We start from the raw sequence: 15,683 nt of genomic DNA on the forward strand, positions 1-15,683 counted from the left end.
TGCTGAAGCATAATATTGCATGATGGATGTTCCAGGGGCTCTAATTGCAAAGAAATATTAAATAATTTATAAAGGTCATGACCTAAATATCGTGACCTTGAAATCAAAACAAACATGGCTAACGCTGGACATGAATTGCTATTTTGCAGCGTCAGAGATCAGTTGTCGTCTGCACAAGATGTTGTTGTGAGTTCTTTACATTGGTGCTTGGTCAGCAATGATTTCAAATGCATTGGCAGCGGAGAAAGGGTGAGTGTCAATTAGTGAAACTACATAAATCAACAACAAACCCGTCCTTTCTATTTTGGATATTCTGTCTACAGTCTAGTAAATTAATGCTATTGGCCATTGTGAGTCTTGTGAGCCTGCTGCATGAATGAAATCGAAAAAAGGTATTTTTTTTTTTTTTTTTTTTTTTTTTGTGTTTTTTTTTTTGTGTTTTTTTGTGTTTTTTTTTTGTCGAAGCAGATGCAAAGTAGTAAATGTAAATAACCATATCATTGTGTAGGGTACGGTAATGCAAGAAGCACTTGGATTTTGTCTTGTTCCTCTTGCTATGCATTTTTTAAATTGCCAATATTGTCGGGGTGGAGGGAGAGAGAATGAGAGAGAGAGTATTACTAGTATGATGACTCCAGTGCTATATATTTCAAAGTCTTGGCTCTATAAAGGTTCCAGCTCATCCTCGTCAAAGCGAGATGTTGCCCTCACACTGGAACTCGTCACAAGATGTCTACATGCTCCTGTACCAACACAACCACAAGACATATCTGCTGAAGATTGTACAGATGGACAGCATGCTTCTAGTACATTTGATGGTAAGTTGAAAATTTAGTTGTAGACAACCAATAATAAATAAATAAGTAAATACATAAATGAATGAGTGAATGAATATAAATAAATAAATAAATAAATAAATAAATAAATAAATAAACAAACAAACAAATAGTGAAGAAAAATAACAATTATATTAAAATATGTGTTCAGCATTCATATTGTGAAGATGACTTTTTCTCTTATTTTTGTAGCGTCATGAAGATGAAAAGGTAACAAGCATGTCCATAAAGGTGAAAGACTTTGCCACAGAAGATTTCTCTACATTCCACAGGTACTGTACAAGTATGATTTGTTGATGAAATACTCTAGAAAATTAAATGCAGTATATGCTAGTACTCTTGAGTCTTTTCTGCACATTAGTTTTATAAAAATCTTATTCACTGTATTCTACTTCTACTTTCTCCTTGATACATTGTTCACAGTGCAGTCATTTGAAATTTTGTAAAAACTTGTGAGGCTTGCCTTAGAGTTATTGTCTTAGTCCTCCTGTAATACAAGTAACTTGCATGGTGATAAAGAAAAAAATTAATGACACTTCCAGTGAAACATTATTTTATATAAAAAGATTGTGCAATTTATATATTGTACCTTGTTTTATTTTTAGTGCCACCAAAAATATGAGTAAACTACAGTCAAGAGTCAAGCAAGAGCTGCTGGCTGAGTTTGTTGCAGGGAATGCTCACCAGAGGGCAGCAGGTAGCAGGAGGGGACAGGGTCATAGTAGAGATGAGGATGATCCTCTGAGGATACCACCGTCACATTCACAGAGGAGCAGGCATGAATGGTAATTCTTTAATTTTTTTTTCTTTTTTTCTCTTTATTTTTTGTATGGTTTATGAATGGCATTGATAAAAAGATGGATAACTTACATTTGGACATCATATTAATAATTATGTGTATAATTCTTTCAAGTTGAAGATTATTGTACTCAGTATTATATGTCTCATGCCCGTCAGAGCAGAAGAAACTATAGTATGCGTTCATGTCACTTAAAGAAACATTTATATAGCATTAATGGAACAATTATCTGGTTTGATATGAAGGCTTTCTTCCCTCTGATAAAAGAAAAATGTGCATAAGACTAAAGCCTGTACCAGAGATGCTTCAGTTACTGTTACACTGTTTCTCACCTCCATAGGGAGCAACAGAATGATCCTTTTGCTGTAGGAGGAGCTGACCTTGACCCATTTGGGGGTCACCCTGGGGGTGGTGGGATGCTGATGGACCCCAGGAGAGGAGGATTGCCTGGAGTGAGACCAGACCCCAGTGCGGGACTGCCGGGACGATTACCTCCGTAAGTGAAACACCTTTTAGGCACACCTTCCAACTGAATGTTTTATGTGTTGTTTCACAGTCAGAGGGTTCATTTGTCCAAACCTTATTCAGAAACTTTGTTTGACTTCATCATATTTTATATGTCTTGATAGAGCTAAAAAGACCGATGATGATCTGGACACAAGTTTGTAAAGAAAATTTTGCCTTTGTTTAAAGGTTTTAAAATTTGGCACACATTTAAGGGAACAGAATAAATTCTCTGTATTGCTTGCACTGAAATAAAAATTTACCAATATTTATCAATTTATGACAATGAATTGATAAATATTATGTTATTTTGAAGTGATTTTTTTCCTTCTAAGGATACAAATTGTTATATTAAATTAACTCAATAAAATAAGACAATTTTTCAAGACAATAAGCTTGTCTTGCAGTGGAGCAGTGCCACCTGGTGCCAGATTTGATCCATTTGGTCCTGGGCCTCTTGGTGGTAATAGGGCTGGGTAAGTATGGTTGATAATTTATTAATTTAATTAACTTGAAGCCTTTGAATATAATATATTGATAAAGACTGGCTATTTGTATTTATATTTTTTCATTTTTAAATTATTTTTTCTTCAATTTGTATACCTTTTTCTTAAACAAATCAATAAATAATGACAAAAATTGTATTGAAAATAGTAAAAATTAATTTTTGTGTGAATTTTTGATATTCTGTAAATTCTTCAAATTTTTGTTATTTTCCGGGATTGTTCTTTTCTATTTCAGTCCAGACCCAGACCACCTCCCTCCTCCTGGTTATGATGATATGTTCATGTGACCACATTCACAGCATCTGATTGGCTTAGATCAGTCACATGGACAAATATGTTCCAAGTGTTTGGGTTCATAGAGGGCGAGTGTTGGGTTTGATTTGAGAGTTAATTTCAAAGTTATTGGTTATTATACTACACACATTTCTCAAAATCTCCACAGCCAAGGAATCTGACAGTGATCATTGGGTAGTATACTATAGCCAGTAGAACTGGACATTAGGAGTAGTCACTGTAAAATTTCAGGTTTGATTATTCTTATTTTGAACAGTTAATCTGAAAAGAAGTTCAGACGGCTGGGAACAGCTTTCAAGCTTGAGGTTTCTTGACACATTTTATAATGCTACATCATCGTTATTTTCAATTTTGATTCTAGTAGAATTCAGACAGAATTTTTGTAAAAGCAGTTTTGTTTAGAAGTTTCATTGGGCAGTAAAAATAATTTTGTAATATTTAATATTTAAACTTTGGTGCAATTTAGAAAGTTACATGTCATTAAATGTTATAATTTTGGGAATAAATCAAATAAAGCTGTTCAACAATATTTTTCCCTAAAACAAAAGGGGTATGGACATTATGTTGTCATCATCCATTTTTTCAACCTCTGACATGCAAAATATTTTTACTATCAAATATTTTTAAAGAAATAATCATTAAAGCAGTGTAAATAAATTGAACATGCCAAAAAGAAGACAAAGAAAAAATAATATCATTTTTTAATGAATTTATTTCTTACTTTTCTCATATATGGCACAAAAAACAGCAAACATGAATTTCTTATCAATCAATATGATTGAAGATGTCTCAATAAAAAGTACAACTTGTCTGTTTCTATATACGTAATAATGATACGACTTTCTGTCACAAAATGACTACATAAGTTTACCCGTCTACACAGTTCGTCACAATAATAATTAAATTGTTACAAAACAAATAAATTAAGATACAACTGAAAAGAACTAATGGATTTTTGTAAGAAAGATCTATTTGGGAAAGTAGGGAAAAATGCCACAAACTGAAACCTAATATAAATCACCCCTTTTAAATGCAACAAAAGCCTAGGCCAGCTTCACAAAAAACTTTGGACAGAAAACTGGTTTAACCTTGCAAACTCTTTCATCAAATTTTACCCAACAGTAATCCACAAATGTAAATTACCTGTACAGTAGTCTAAAACATTAGCCATGCCATAAATAGCTTGTCTTTTTAAGACCATATTTTAATTTCAATAGACTACCAGTGAGCTTACTTATCTCAAGTTGAACGTCTAGAAAGGTCAACATTTTCAGGCCAATTTTTTTTGGGGGGGTAAACCAGCTCCTAGCCTTCTAACTAAATGCAACAGCCTAGACAATCTTATAACACCCTGCAATCTTGAATGATTTTGATTATTATTATTACTAATTTTTTTTTTTTTTTGGGGGGGGGGGTTGGGTTGAAATATAAGTTCAGGAATAATAATTCATTCATTTTCTTTGCAACTATGAGCTCCTAGCAGTTACTAGCGCAAGACCGTATTGTAGAACTGCAAACTGTTGCAGTATTAAACTCCTAGACACTGTTCAATCCAGGCAAGCAGCGCACATTGCTTCATGTTAAATGCATCTGTCATATAAAAACCATCATATTTTTAATTGACTCTCAACACATGAACACACACATCCAAATTCTGTTTTGTAACATTATAGAGTCAAACATGAATGCCATATTCATGTTAGTAAAACATGCCTAGCAATTTTAAATAGCTCAAAATGAATTTTTCGGTGGGCAAATAGTTTTATCCAGGTTTATTAATATCAGGATATTGAAATTCATCTTCAACCTGGTTTAACAAAAAAAAAAAAAAAAAAAAAAAAAAAAAAAGCGAAGTAAATATATACTTGTCTAGTTTTTACCTACACATGTAAAAACTGAACCCTAGGGTTTTAAAGCCAGACATGTACTCAGAAAGCAAATTTAGTGTTAGAATTTCTAAACTACACCCATAAGTGAAAAAAAAAAGAAAAAAACTTGAGTGGGAATCATACAAGAGAGCCCAGTAAGGTTTAAGAACTATAAATCTTTGTTGATCCATCCTCCATTTTTGACCCTCTTCTGGCAGAATAAGAATAAACATGAAAAATTCTGACCGTCTTCCCAAAGAACCAAAAGATGGCCTCCATCCACCCCTGCAAATGCCTACTTTAAGGCTGTCTCAGATGATTCCACATAAACAGCATATCAAACAGGTGCACAAACATGTTTTCATTGTCTGATGTACATCTTGGATAATTCAATCTGTACTATTATAATAAATTATAATACTGATATGTCTCTCCAACTATTCTCATCTCTTAATATAGACAATACCCCATAAGGCATCAGTTATTTTTGCCTTATTTGGTAACTGCACCATCCTGTTTCCTTTATTATATTTATAGCCTTTCGTTATTATTTCAATGTACAATCCAACAGCATGTAATTGCAAGAAATAATAATAATAATAATAATAATAATGTGATTATCATCAATTCATCATCATCATCTTCTAGAATATGTTCAATGGTATGGAGTGGGAAATATTTCAGTAGGTGATGTCCTCCCACTATACAAACCAGTGATACAAACCAAGTTAGAATTTTTCCCTAAACTAACCAAAAAAGGTCACCACTAAAGCAAAATATACTAGATAAACAACCACATTCAAAACAATTTTTGAGTTGGACTTCGTTCCAGAACTTCACAATTATTGTTATTTATGCTAGGTTTTCTATGACTAGAATAAAAAAACTTCAAGATATCGTTTATCTAGGAGTAAAAACCAAGAGGAATGGCACAAATTTCTTAATTTGATGAAACAGTAATGGACATGTTAATGTGAAGTCAGATGTCTAGCAGTATGTGTGTCAAATATGAGAGCTTCATGGAAGTGTGTTAGTTGAGACAGTGTGTTAGGTGTTCTAATAAGGACAGTGTATTAGGTATGTCAATGAGCACAGTGTGTTAGGTGTGTCACTGAGCACAGTATATTAAGCATTCCAATGAGCACAATGCGTTTGGTGTGCCTATGAGGATAGTGTGTTAGGTGTGCCAATGAGCACAGTGTGTTAGGTATGCCAATGAGCACAGTGTGTTAGGTGTGCCAATGAGCACAGTATATTAAGCATTCCAATGAGAACAATGCGTTTGGTGTGCCTATGAGGATAGTGTGTTAGTTGTGCCAATGAGCACAGTGTTAGGTGTGCCAATGAGCACAGTGTGTTAGGTGTGCCACTGAGCACAGTATATTAAGCATTCCAATGAGCACAATGCGTTTGGTGTGCCTATGAAGATAGTGTGTTAGGTGTGCCAATGAGCACAATGTGGTAGGTGTGCCAATGTGCAGTGCTAAACTATTGTGTTAGGTGTGATAATAACCAATATGGCAGTACATGTAATTCTGGGGATGGCAGGTTGTGGCACATCATTGTATCACTTACATCATTCTTCTCCAAAATAATAATAATAATAATAACAACAATAAAATACTTATCACAAAATGTCAAACTAATAAAAAACAACAACACAGAATAAATGGGTATAAACAAATACTGAATGAAGTGTTTTGTAAACATAGAATTTCAATGTAAATAACAGACATTAAGTCTCATATCATATTATTAGAGCAAAACATTTAAGGCCTGACTAGAAGTATGGCTATCTAAGATATCTAAGATTGTTCTACTCTTATTGGTGGGTATGTTGAAGGGTCTAGACTTAAAAGTGAGTAAAGCTTCAAGTAAGCATGTGCTTTCCTTCATGGACAATATCACTTTTCTCCTAAGACAACTTTTAAAAAATCGCCAGGATCACCTTTCACCTCCCTGCCTTTCCTGTATTTTTAATACATCATTTTTTTCTCTCTCTTTTCCTCTCTCTCTTTCGTTGATACTTTTCCTTTCATTTCTACTTCCAAGACTCCAAAACTCTTTGTGTGGCTTCTCTATTTATCACACTCATGCTATAGTTACAGATATCAGTCTGGATATCCTTCATGCATTTTCCCCATTTATTTCCTCCCATCTTTTCAAGTTTTTATCTTGAGGTTGTAGAGTTTGAGTTTAAAGCCCAGTAGTTCGGTCAACATGGCAGAAAAAGCTGACAATATGACCACTTTGGTGATGTTGTAGAGAAATGGGTTTGCCGACAGTCCAGAGATCTTGAAGGGGCTTTCCAGCTCCTGAAAAGAAAAAATAAAGATAATATCAAAAAGGCGTTTACCATCAAATAAACAGACAGACACTGTGCTGGGGTGTAGGAAAAGAGGAGAAAAAATGGCTTCCTGTAATTACAGCAGGGTGTTTGGGGCCCTTTTTAAGCCATTTCCTTGGAGAGGTTTATCAACTGTTTTTCGTCAGTTTCATAGGGTAATACAGATATTACCGAAGACAGTTTTGCAATAACAATAACAAGACCAGTGTCAAAAAAAGACTACAAAACCTCAATTTGCAGATATAGACTGTTAACTTTTGAATTTCAAGTATTAAGTCAGAAAACTGCCACAGAACTATGATGAGACCCAACACATAATTGTCCTGGGGCTGCCTTCGACACCTCCAGAATTTAATTTAAAATCTCAGAATTTCAAAATTCAGCAGAAAAAACTCAACCCTGACCAAATATGTACCTTAAATAAGTCCTGTGCAAGCTTCAACACATTGTTAGCTAACATCAGTTCCTCTTTCTTGTGTGGTTTTTGCTCCATGTGAAGATACAGGTTAATCTGAAATTATGCATGTTAAAACAAAACATCATATCCGACTGATTATCAGGAGGAGTTTAGGAAAATATAATTAATCTTGTTAATCTGTGTGAAACTTTTCCTCATTCCTTCATTTGATTATCTCATAGTACATTTTTTCTTTTTTTAAACTAATAATTAAAACATAATTTTGGTTCTGGTCCAATAAATTGTATGAAGAAAATGGTTTCAGTTAGAAGATTGAGACAAAGATTAACTCTTTTACTTTTTCACCTGCTTGTGTGTGCAACACACACACAAGCGAACAGACACAAACACACACACACACACACACACACACAAAGAGTGCAAATGACTCCCATTTCAGCTGTTGCTATGCAGAAACCATGATGACAGTAACTTTGACTACCTGTTCTGTAATTAATACAGACAGGTGTCTGTACTTCTTGTTGATTTTGCTGCCCAGTGTCATGAACCTCAGGAGGAACACGGACAGGGCCACAAACCACACGATGACCTCCCAGTTGTAAAGGTGCTTGGGATACTCCTCACTGTCCTTTAGGAGCTACAAAGAAAACACACTTTTAGTTTGGGTTACTGATAGTATCGGCAGTATAGATGAGAATGAACAAGAATCATTATCATGGCAATTTAAAGGTAGTACAGGAAATATTTTAAAATGTTCCAAGGGCATATTTTCTATGTCTTAATATCCTGTAAATCAGAATTTTTCAGAGTGGAAAGAAGTTGATTACCTTGACTTGGTTTGTGTAATTTAAAAGAGCTACTGACAATGGTCATAATATATCTTGAAGGTAAATTAATAGTAATACTAGTCTGCAAATATCTGAAATGTTCCCAAGTCATATATTTTATGTCTAAATGCCATGCAAAGAAATCCAAGACCTGGAAGTGATAAAACCCCTCAATTTAAAGTATGGGGTGTTGATATTTCCTTCTGATGTGAAGAAGTGGAAGACATTGGGGCCTGAATATCAGGCTGTTCATATAGAACTAAGTCATTTAATGTGAAATGGTATAGAACATCAAATCCAAGTGCACAGACAGCAATAGCTATCAGTGTTAGAAATTAAGGCTGAACCGTCTGCCCGGGGCTGACAACTGTCAGAACAGGCTGAGATGTTTTCCTACCTGGCAGACATTCAGTCCAGCTACTTTTCAAGATGGCTTTACTTTCAGTCCAGCAACAAATTTTCCAAAGAGGCAAACACTGATAGCTATGATACAGGAGTTGGAATGCTGCTGACATTAACTTACCTGAAAAGACATCAGAGCCACTAGGATGATTTCAAGAAGAAATGCTGCAGACACTATCACATCCACTGAACGCTGAGGACCTCGTTTCTGGAACGAGAAGTAGAAATATAGTGCATATATTACGTCACAGTGTAGTATGATACAAAAACATTATGATTTGAAGATTATCATGTTCAATTACTTTTGATTTTTACTTCAAGAGTAAGGATACACTTTGGAGAAATATTAAGATAGCATCATAATATGGTGCTACATGTATCCTTTAAAGTCAACATGACTAAAAACACTAAGTGGCACAGACATATACCTACCTTTATGTAGGAGCGCAGTGACAACCATGCCTTTATGTTCCTCACTTTATTGAGGCGGAAATGCGGGAGATCATATTTCTTAGCTCGGCGGGTGGAAGTGAGGTAGCAGAAATGTTTAGCGTACATCAATCGCTGAAACAAATAAGAAAAATAAACAAAAATAAAATAAATGAATAAAATAAAATAAAAATAATAATAAAATAAAATAAACAATACTGTCATATAGCCTCTTACACAATACAAAAATTATCTAGTGAACCAGTAATATTGAACGTTTGAAAAATTCTTGTGGACTCAAGAAAACGATTAGAGCAAAAGCTGACTGAAATGTGATTTGATTTATTTGTTGTAAATATCAAAGAAAAGGAACTGATTTCTACTGCACTGCCTTGTTGTTTCACACTTTAATGGATTGTGCTGTGCATAATCTATTTTTAGGGACTTTTCCCAGACCCAATCATACTAAATGTGGATGGTTCTATATCTGAGGGGTTTCTTGCTAAATTGCAATCAGCTTTAGCCGCTTAGATGTCTGTCATGCCTACAGAAGTTGCTAGGGGGTGATGAATTATTAAGCAGCTTCAGTAGGGGTGACAGACAACTAAGCAGCTTAAGCTGAATGCAATTTAGCGAAAAAAAAAAAAAAACCTCTGCGATGGATTGATCCTGTTAGATCAATCTAGATATGGGAACCCAGTCTTATTCCTGGGTGTATTATCTCTTCTATGCCCATCAATAAAATATTATTTAGATTTATTTCAGAACTACCGTCTTTCTTGATATGATTACTATACTATGGCTTACCCTGAAACTTCACCAGATCATTTCTGAAATCATTAGTAAATAATACAAAGGTAATAATTAGTAAATTGTAAAAAGCCTTTCTGAATTAATATTTGAAATAATTAAAAGAAACAACAATTATGAAAGTTAGTGGGCTATTACCTGTTTAAATGTCCTTTCTGCCACAGACAGCAAGAAAAAGAAAATAACACACAGCACCATGCGTTGTAAAACTCCATTGAGAACAACAAATATCACCCTGCAAAACAAACCGAAACCAAACCAACTGTGACTGCAAATAAATAGGAAATACCAGTGCAAAATGTTTTATTTAAAAAGAAAAGGTACATTGAAACAGACCGTGTGAGGGATCAGTTCCCAAAAGGGGAAGGAGCAGAAAAGAGAAGGGACAGATGTATTATCGCATCTTAAAAACATTCTTTTCAGAATTGTGGAACAAGGCAGCAAAGCTGTCAAATGTACAGACAAAAAGCAGACAATAACAATGCACAAAATAGGCTACTGTCAATTCTGATGCAAAAGTACATTATGCTCAACTGCAAATTCAACATCAAATTTTAATTATGCTCAACAGGTAATACTGACGTAAGTAAAATGTGTAACAAGCATAAGGCTTCAGGCCAATGGGAGTTCAAGTTCACAATTTGAAAATGCCAGAATGAGAAAAATGAAAATTTCACACAAAACTGCATAAATTCAATAATAAATGATTACCCAATTGAGCTGGCTTTCTAATTTGAACTGCATGCCAATCCTAACAAGACAGCACTGTTCTGAAATGGGTTTATTTCCATTTTTAAGAATTTTTAACATAAAACAAAATTAACAGTTTACTGCCATTTTTATATGATCAACTAAGAAAATTGATAAGATGGGAAAAATATCAATAGAATAGTGTTAAATGTCCAATTTCTTCCATTCTGAGATTCTGAACATAGTGAATGATTCAATCTGACAAACTGCAATGATATGAGTTTATTTCCATTTTTGAAACTTTATTACACAATACACGATAACAAGTTTAACATCATTTTTACAAAATCAACTAACAATATTGTAAAGATGCAGGAAATGTCAAAAAAACACTTTTACATATCTTATTAATTAAATAACGAAACTGTTAACATGCCTAAGAATTGAATCTAAGGAAATGTAAAAAACAGCATAACTTCTAAAATAATGGCCCCGATTATGCTGATTTTTTAACTTAACCTGCGTTTTAGCAGGATTGACCACTCCTGTGAGTTTAATGACAATTGGCCTATCCGTTTTTCTTATATTGTGTTTACAGTGTTGCATATATGCTGAAAAAAGAAAAAAAAGCATAACTACTAAAATAGTGGCCCGATCATGCCAATTTTCGAACTTGACCTGCGTTTTAGTAAGATCAATTTTTCCTGTGAGTTTCATGACAACAGGCCTATAGGTTTTCGTTGAAATGTGTTAAAAGTGTTGCATATATGCTGAAAAGTGAAAAAACAGCATAACTTCTACAATAATGGCCCGATCATGCTGATTTTCGAACTTGACCTGCATTTTATGAATATTCATCAGCTCCGTAAAAATAAAGCCAAAAAGTAAAACTGCCTTCCACTTATCGTGTTTACAAGGAAAGTGCACGGCGACGACAGCGACGGCGACGACAGACGCAGGTGATGGCAAAATGTGCAGACACATCTGTGTCAGTACATAAAAATAAAGCATTACTTCTACAATAATGGCCCGATCATGCTGATTTTCAAACTTGACCTGCGTTTTATGAATATTCATCAGCTGTGTAAATATAAAGCCAAAAAGTAAAACTGCCTTCCACTTATCGTGTTTACAATGAAAGTGCATGGCCCCAGCGACGGCGATGACGGGGACGACAGATGCAGGTGATGGCAATATGTACAGACACATCTATATAAATTTACTGTACTGTTTGAGAACAGTAAGTGACATGGTTTTTCTTAAATGGTCATCATGGGAGCAGTGCCCAAAATAGGTTTTTTCAAATTTTGATGCAATATTACATAATGTTTAACAGCATGATGACCATCAATTTTTATGTACAGACACAGATGTGTCTGTACATATTGCCATCACCTGCGTCTGTCGTCGCCGATGCCGATGCCGATGGCGATGCCGATGGCGATGCCGATGCCGATGCCGTCGCCGTGCACTTTCCTTGTAAACACGATAAGTGGAAGGCAGTTTTACTTTTTGGCTTTATATTTACAGAGCTGATGAATATTCATAAAACGCAGGTCAAGTTCGAAAATCAGCATGATCGGGCCATTATTGTAGAAGTTATGCTGTTTTTTCACTTTTCAGCATATTTTTCACATTTCCTCAGATTCAATTCATAGGCATGTTAACAGTCTCATTATTAAACTAATAAGATACGTAAAAGTTTTTGTTTGACATTTCCTGCATCTTTACAACATTGTTAGTTGATTTTGTAAAAATGATGGTAAACTTGTTATCGTGTATTGTGTAATAAAGTGTCAAAAATGGAAATAAACTCATATCATTGCAGTTTGTCAGATTCAATCATTCACTATGTTCAGAATCTCAGAATGGAAGAAATTGGACATTTAACACTGCTTTATTGATATTTTTCCCATCTCATCAATTTTCTTAGTTGATCATATAAAAATGGCAGTAAACTGTTAATTTTGTTTTATGTTAAAAATTGTTAAAAATGGAAAAAAAACATTTCAGAACAGTGCTGTCTTGTTTACATTTTGGCATTTTCAAGTTGTGACTTTGAAGTTCCATGGGCCTGAAGACCTTTGCTAGTCACATTTTCTGAATATCCATGATACTAATATTTTATTATTAAAAATTGATGGTCATTATGCTGTTAAACATTATGTAATATTGCATCAAAATTTGAAAAAAACCTATTTTGGGCACTGCTCCCATGATGACCATTTAAGAAAAACCATGTCACTTACTGTTCTCAAACAGTACAGTAAATATATATATAGATGTGTCTGTACATATTGCCATCACCTGCGTCTGTCGTCGCCGTCATCGGCGTCGCCGGTGCCGTGCACTTTCATTGTAAACACGATAAGTGGAAGGCAGTTTTACTTTTGGGCTTTATATTTACAGAGCTGATGAATATTCATAAAACGCAGGTCAAGTTCGAAAATCAGCATGACCGGGCCATTATTGTAGAAGTTATGCTTTTTTTTTCACTTTTCAGCATATATGCAACACTGTAAACACATTCCAAGGAAAACCGATAGGCCTGTTGTCATGAAACTCACAGGAGTAATCTATCTTACTAAAACGCAGGTCAAGTTCAAAAATCAGCATGATCGGGCCACTATTTTAGTAGTTATGCTGTTTTTTCATTTTTCAGCATATATGCAACACTGTAAACACAATATAAGAAAAACAGATAGGCCAATTGTCATTAAACTCACAGGAGTGGTCAATCTTACTAAAACGCAGGTATCATGGATATTCAGAAAATGTGACTAGCAAAGGTCTTCAGGCCCATGGAACTTCAAAGTCACAACTTGAAAATGCCAAAATGTAAACAAGACAGCACTGTTCTGAAATGTTTTTTTTTCCATTTTTAACAATTTTTAACATAAAACAAAATTAACAGTTTACTGCCATTTTTATATGATCAACTAAGAAAATTGATGAGATGGGAAAAATATCACCAGAGCAGTGTTCAATGTCCAATTTCTTCCATTCTGAGATTCTGAACATAGTGAATGATTGAATCTGACAAACTGCAATGATATGAGTTTATTTCCATTTTTGAAACTTTATTACACAATACACGATAACAAGTTTACCATCATTTTTACAAAATCAACTAACAATGTTGTAAAGATGCAGGAAATGTCAAACAAACACTTTTACGTATCTCATTAGTTTAATAATGAGACTGTTAACATGCCTAAGAATTGAATCTGAGGAAATGTGAAAAATATGCTGAAAAGTGAAAAAACAGCATAACTTCTACAATAATGGCCCGATCATGCTGATTTTTGAACTTGACCTGCGTTTTATGAATATTCATCAGCTCTGTAAATATAAAGCCAAAAAGTAAAACTGCCCTCCACTTATCGTGTTTACAAGGAAAGTGCACGGCGCCGGCATCGGCATCGGCATCGGCATCGGCATCGCCATCGCCATCGGCGACGACAGACGCAGGTGATGGCAATATGTACAGACACATCTGTGTCTGTACATAAAAAGGCAATATAGAATCAGTTTTATTATTTCTGCTGTTACAGTAAGGTATATTATGATCACTATTACCAAAGTTTTGTCTTTAATCTTTAATCGTCATTATTGAAGTTTTGCCTTTGGAAACCTCTTCTTATTTCTACATCCAATATCATTATTATACTAATTTTTCCATAAGTTTTTTTTCCACAAAATCCAATGCGCCACCCACCTCCAGTGAGAGCCAAACAAGTCTGCTGCTAGGAGGAACCAGCTCTTCATGGATGTATACTCCAGCGCCCCCTTGTGGAAATACCACCTAAACCCCAGAGGGATGAAGGCCAGGACCAGAGAGACCCAGACACCGATGCTGATGAAGTCACGTGACTCTTGTTGGGCGTCAACTTTCTGTATAATAGCACAGCCTAAGTCTAAGGTTGACAGGTCGAGTTTTTTGGTATCATTGCCTTCCCAAACCACGCAGCTTACTAAAATGTCAAATGAAAATAAATAAATAAATAAATAAATAAATAAATAGTAACTAGATTTGAATCCATTTGCTATGTGTTCTATGAGCTCAACAGGGAAGAATCAGCTCTTAAAATGTCATGAAAACAAAACACAATAAATCAATAAATAAAATAAAAAATTAAATAAATAAAGCAATAAAAAATAACTAGATCAATTTATTAAACTTTTAACTTGCAATTTTACATTTTGCATTGCAAATACTCTCGGGCAGAAGGGGGGGGGGGGGGAGGGGGAAGAGAAGCAGCACTGATATACAACCACATCTTTTCCAAGTAAATTTATTCTTACAAGACCAAACCTCTCACCTCTATCTATGGGAGTGGCCAAGTCATTCAATGGAAATGATGGCTGAAATGAGACAACAGGTATGTTAAGATTGCAGGACTACCTGACCAATAAAGAGAGAGAGAGAGAGAGAGAGAGAGAGAGAAATATGCTGGAGGAAGAAAAAAGGTGAAACAAAGGAAAATCATTAGCAATGTTGTGATAACATCAGTGACAGAATGAAAATTACATGAAATAATTACACCCTCAAAATGAGTACCTTCACTCTTTCTTTTTCTACATTTCTCATACATGTACACACACACACACACTCACACACACAGCCTACATACCAGACCACAGCCAAATGGGTCATCATGTAGCGTGACTCCCCCCTCAGAGTCTGAAGTACAGCTACTGGTGTCACTGGTGGCCACGTCAGAGTGCATGTTGTCATCCCAGTCCATCTCAGATATCTGACCCTAGAGTAATAAACAGGCAAACTTTTACTTCTAACTACATTAAAGATATTCTCCAGGCACTTGAATATATCCCAATCATATTAATTTTAAATAGTTATCTCTCTCTCTCTCTCTCACTATGTCAAAAGTGCACAGGTATTAAACTTCTCACCACATGAAATTTATATTAAAATCAGTTGTCTGGTACAAA

The 15,683-nt window shown here is 34.8% G+C and overlaps 2 protein-coding genes across 2 annotated transcripts in view; one reads left to right on the forward strand and one right to left on the reverse strand.

The window, feature by feature from the left end:
* The first annotated feature begins 80 nt into the window (after positions 1–80).
* On the forward strand, positions 81–3,468 carry LOC106151391 (proteasome inhibitor PI31 subunit). Its single transcript, XM_013524629.3, has 7 exons — positions 81–249; positions 672–818; positions 1,029–1,108; positions 1,442–1,621; positions 1,976–2,131; positions 2,547–2,615; positions 2,881–3,468. The coding sequence occupies exons 1-7, from the start codon at positions 115–117 to the stop codon at positions 2,930–2,932; spliced, it is 819 nt and encodes a 272-aa protein (XP_013380083.3). The 5' UTR covers positions 81–114; the 3' UTR covers positions 2,933–3,468.
* A 165-nt stretch (positions 3,469–3,633) lies between these two features.
* LOC106151370 (uncharacterized) overlaps positions 3,634–15,683 on the reverse strand; it is a 28,065-nt gene continuing 16,015 nt past the window's right edge. Inside the window, exons 12-20 of the mRNA XM_086994668.1 lie at positions 15,365–15,493; positions 15,053–15,095; positions 14,449–14,704; positions 10,179–10,275; positions 9,234–9,365; positions 8,923–9,009; positions 8,054–8,209; positions 7,570–7,665; positions 3,634–7,122 (exon numbers count right to left, since the gene is read on the reverse strand). Of these exons, the coding sequence (XP_086850794.1) occupies positions 6,970–7,122; positions 7,570–7,665; positions 8,054–8,209; positions 8,923–9,009; positions 9,234–9,365; positions 10,179–10,275; positions 14,449–14,704; positions 15,053–15,095; positions 15,365–15,493 (1,149 nt within the window). The 3' untranslated portion in view covers positions 3,634–6,969. The remainder of the gene's footprint in view (positions 7,123–7,569; positions 7,666–8,053; positions 8,210–8,922; positions 9,010–9,233; positions 9,366–10,178; positions 10,276–14,448; positions 14,705–15,052; positions 15,096–15,364; positions 15,494–15,683) is intronic.

The sequence above is a fragment of the Lingula anatina genome, chromosome 8, assembly GCF_051362555.1.
Source record: "Lingula anatina isolate TDL-2025a chromosome 8, LinAna3.0, whole genome shotgun sequence".
NCBI lineage: Eukaryota > Metazoa > Brachiopoda > Lingulata > Lingulida > Lingulidae > Lingula > Lingula anatina.

What these genes read in the sequence shown, in the direction of transcription:
- LOC106151391 (XM_013524629.3), top strand. Translation starts at nt 115, where the DNA reads ATGGCTAACGCTGGACATGAATTGCTATTTTGCAGCGTCAGAGATCAG. An exon ending in GCATTGGCAGCGGAGAAAGG is followed by an intron (nt 250 to 671) that starts GTGAGTGTCAAT and finishes GGCTCTATAAAG; the next exon opens with GTTCCAGCTCATCCTCGTCA. An exon ending in TGCTTCTAGTACATTTGATG is followed by an intron (nt 819 to 1,028) that starts GTAAGTTGAAAA and finishes TTATTTTTGTAG; the next exon opens with CGTCATGAAGATGAAAAGGT.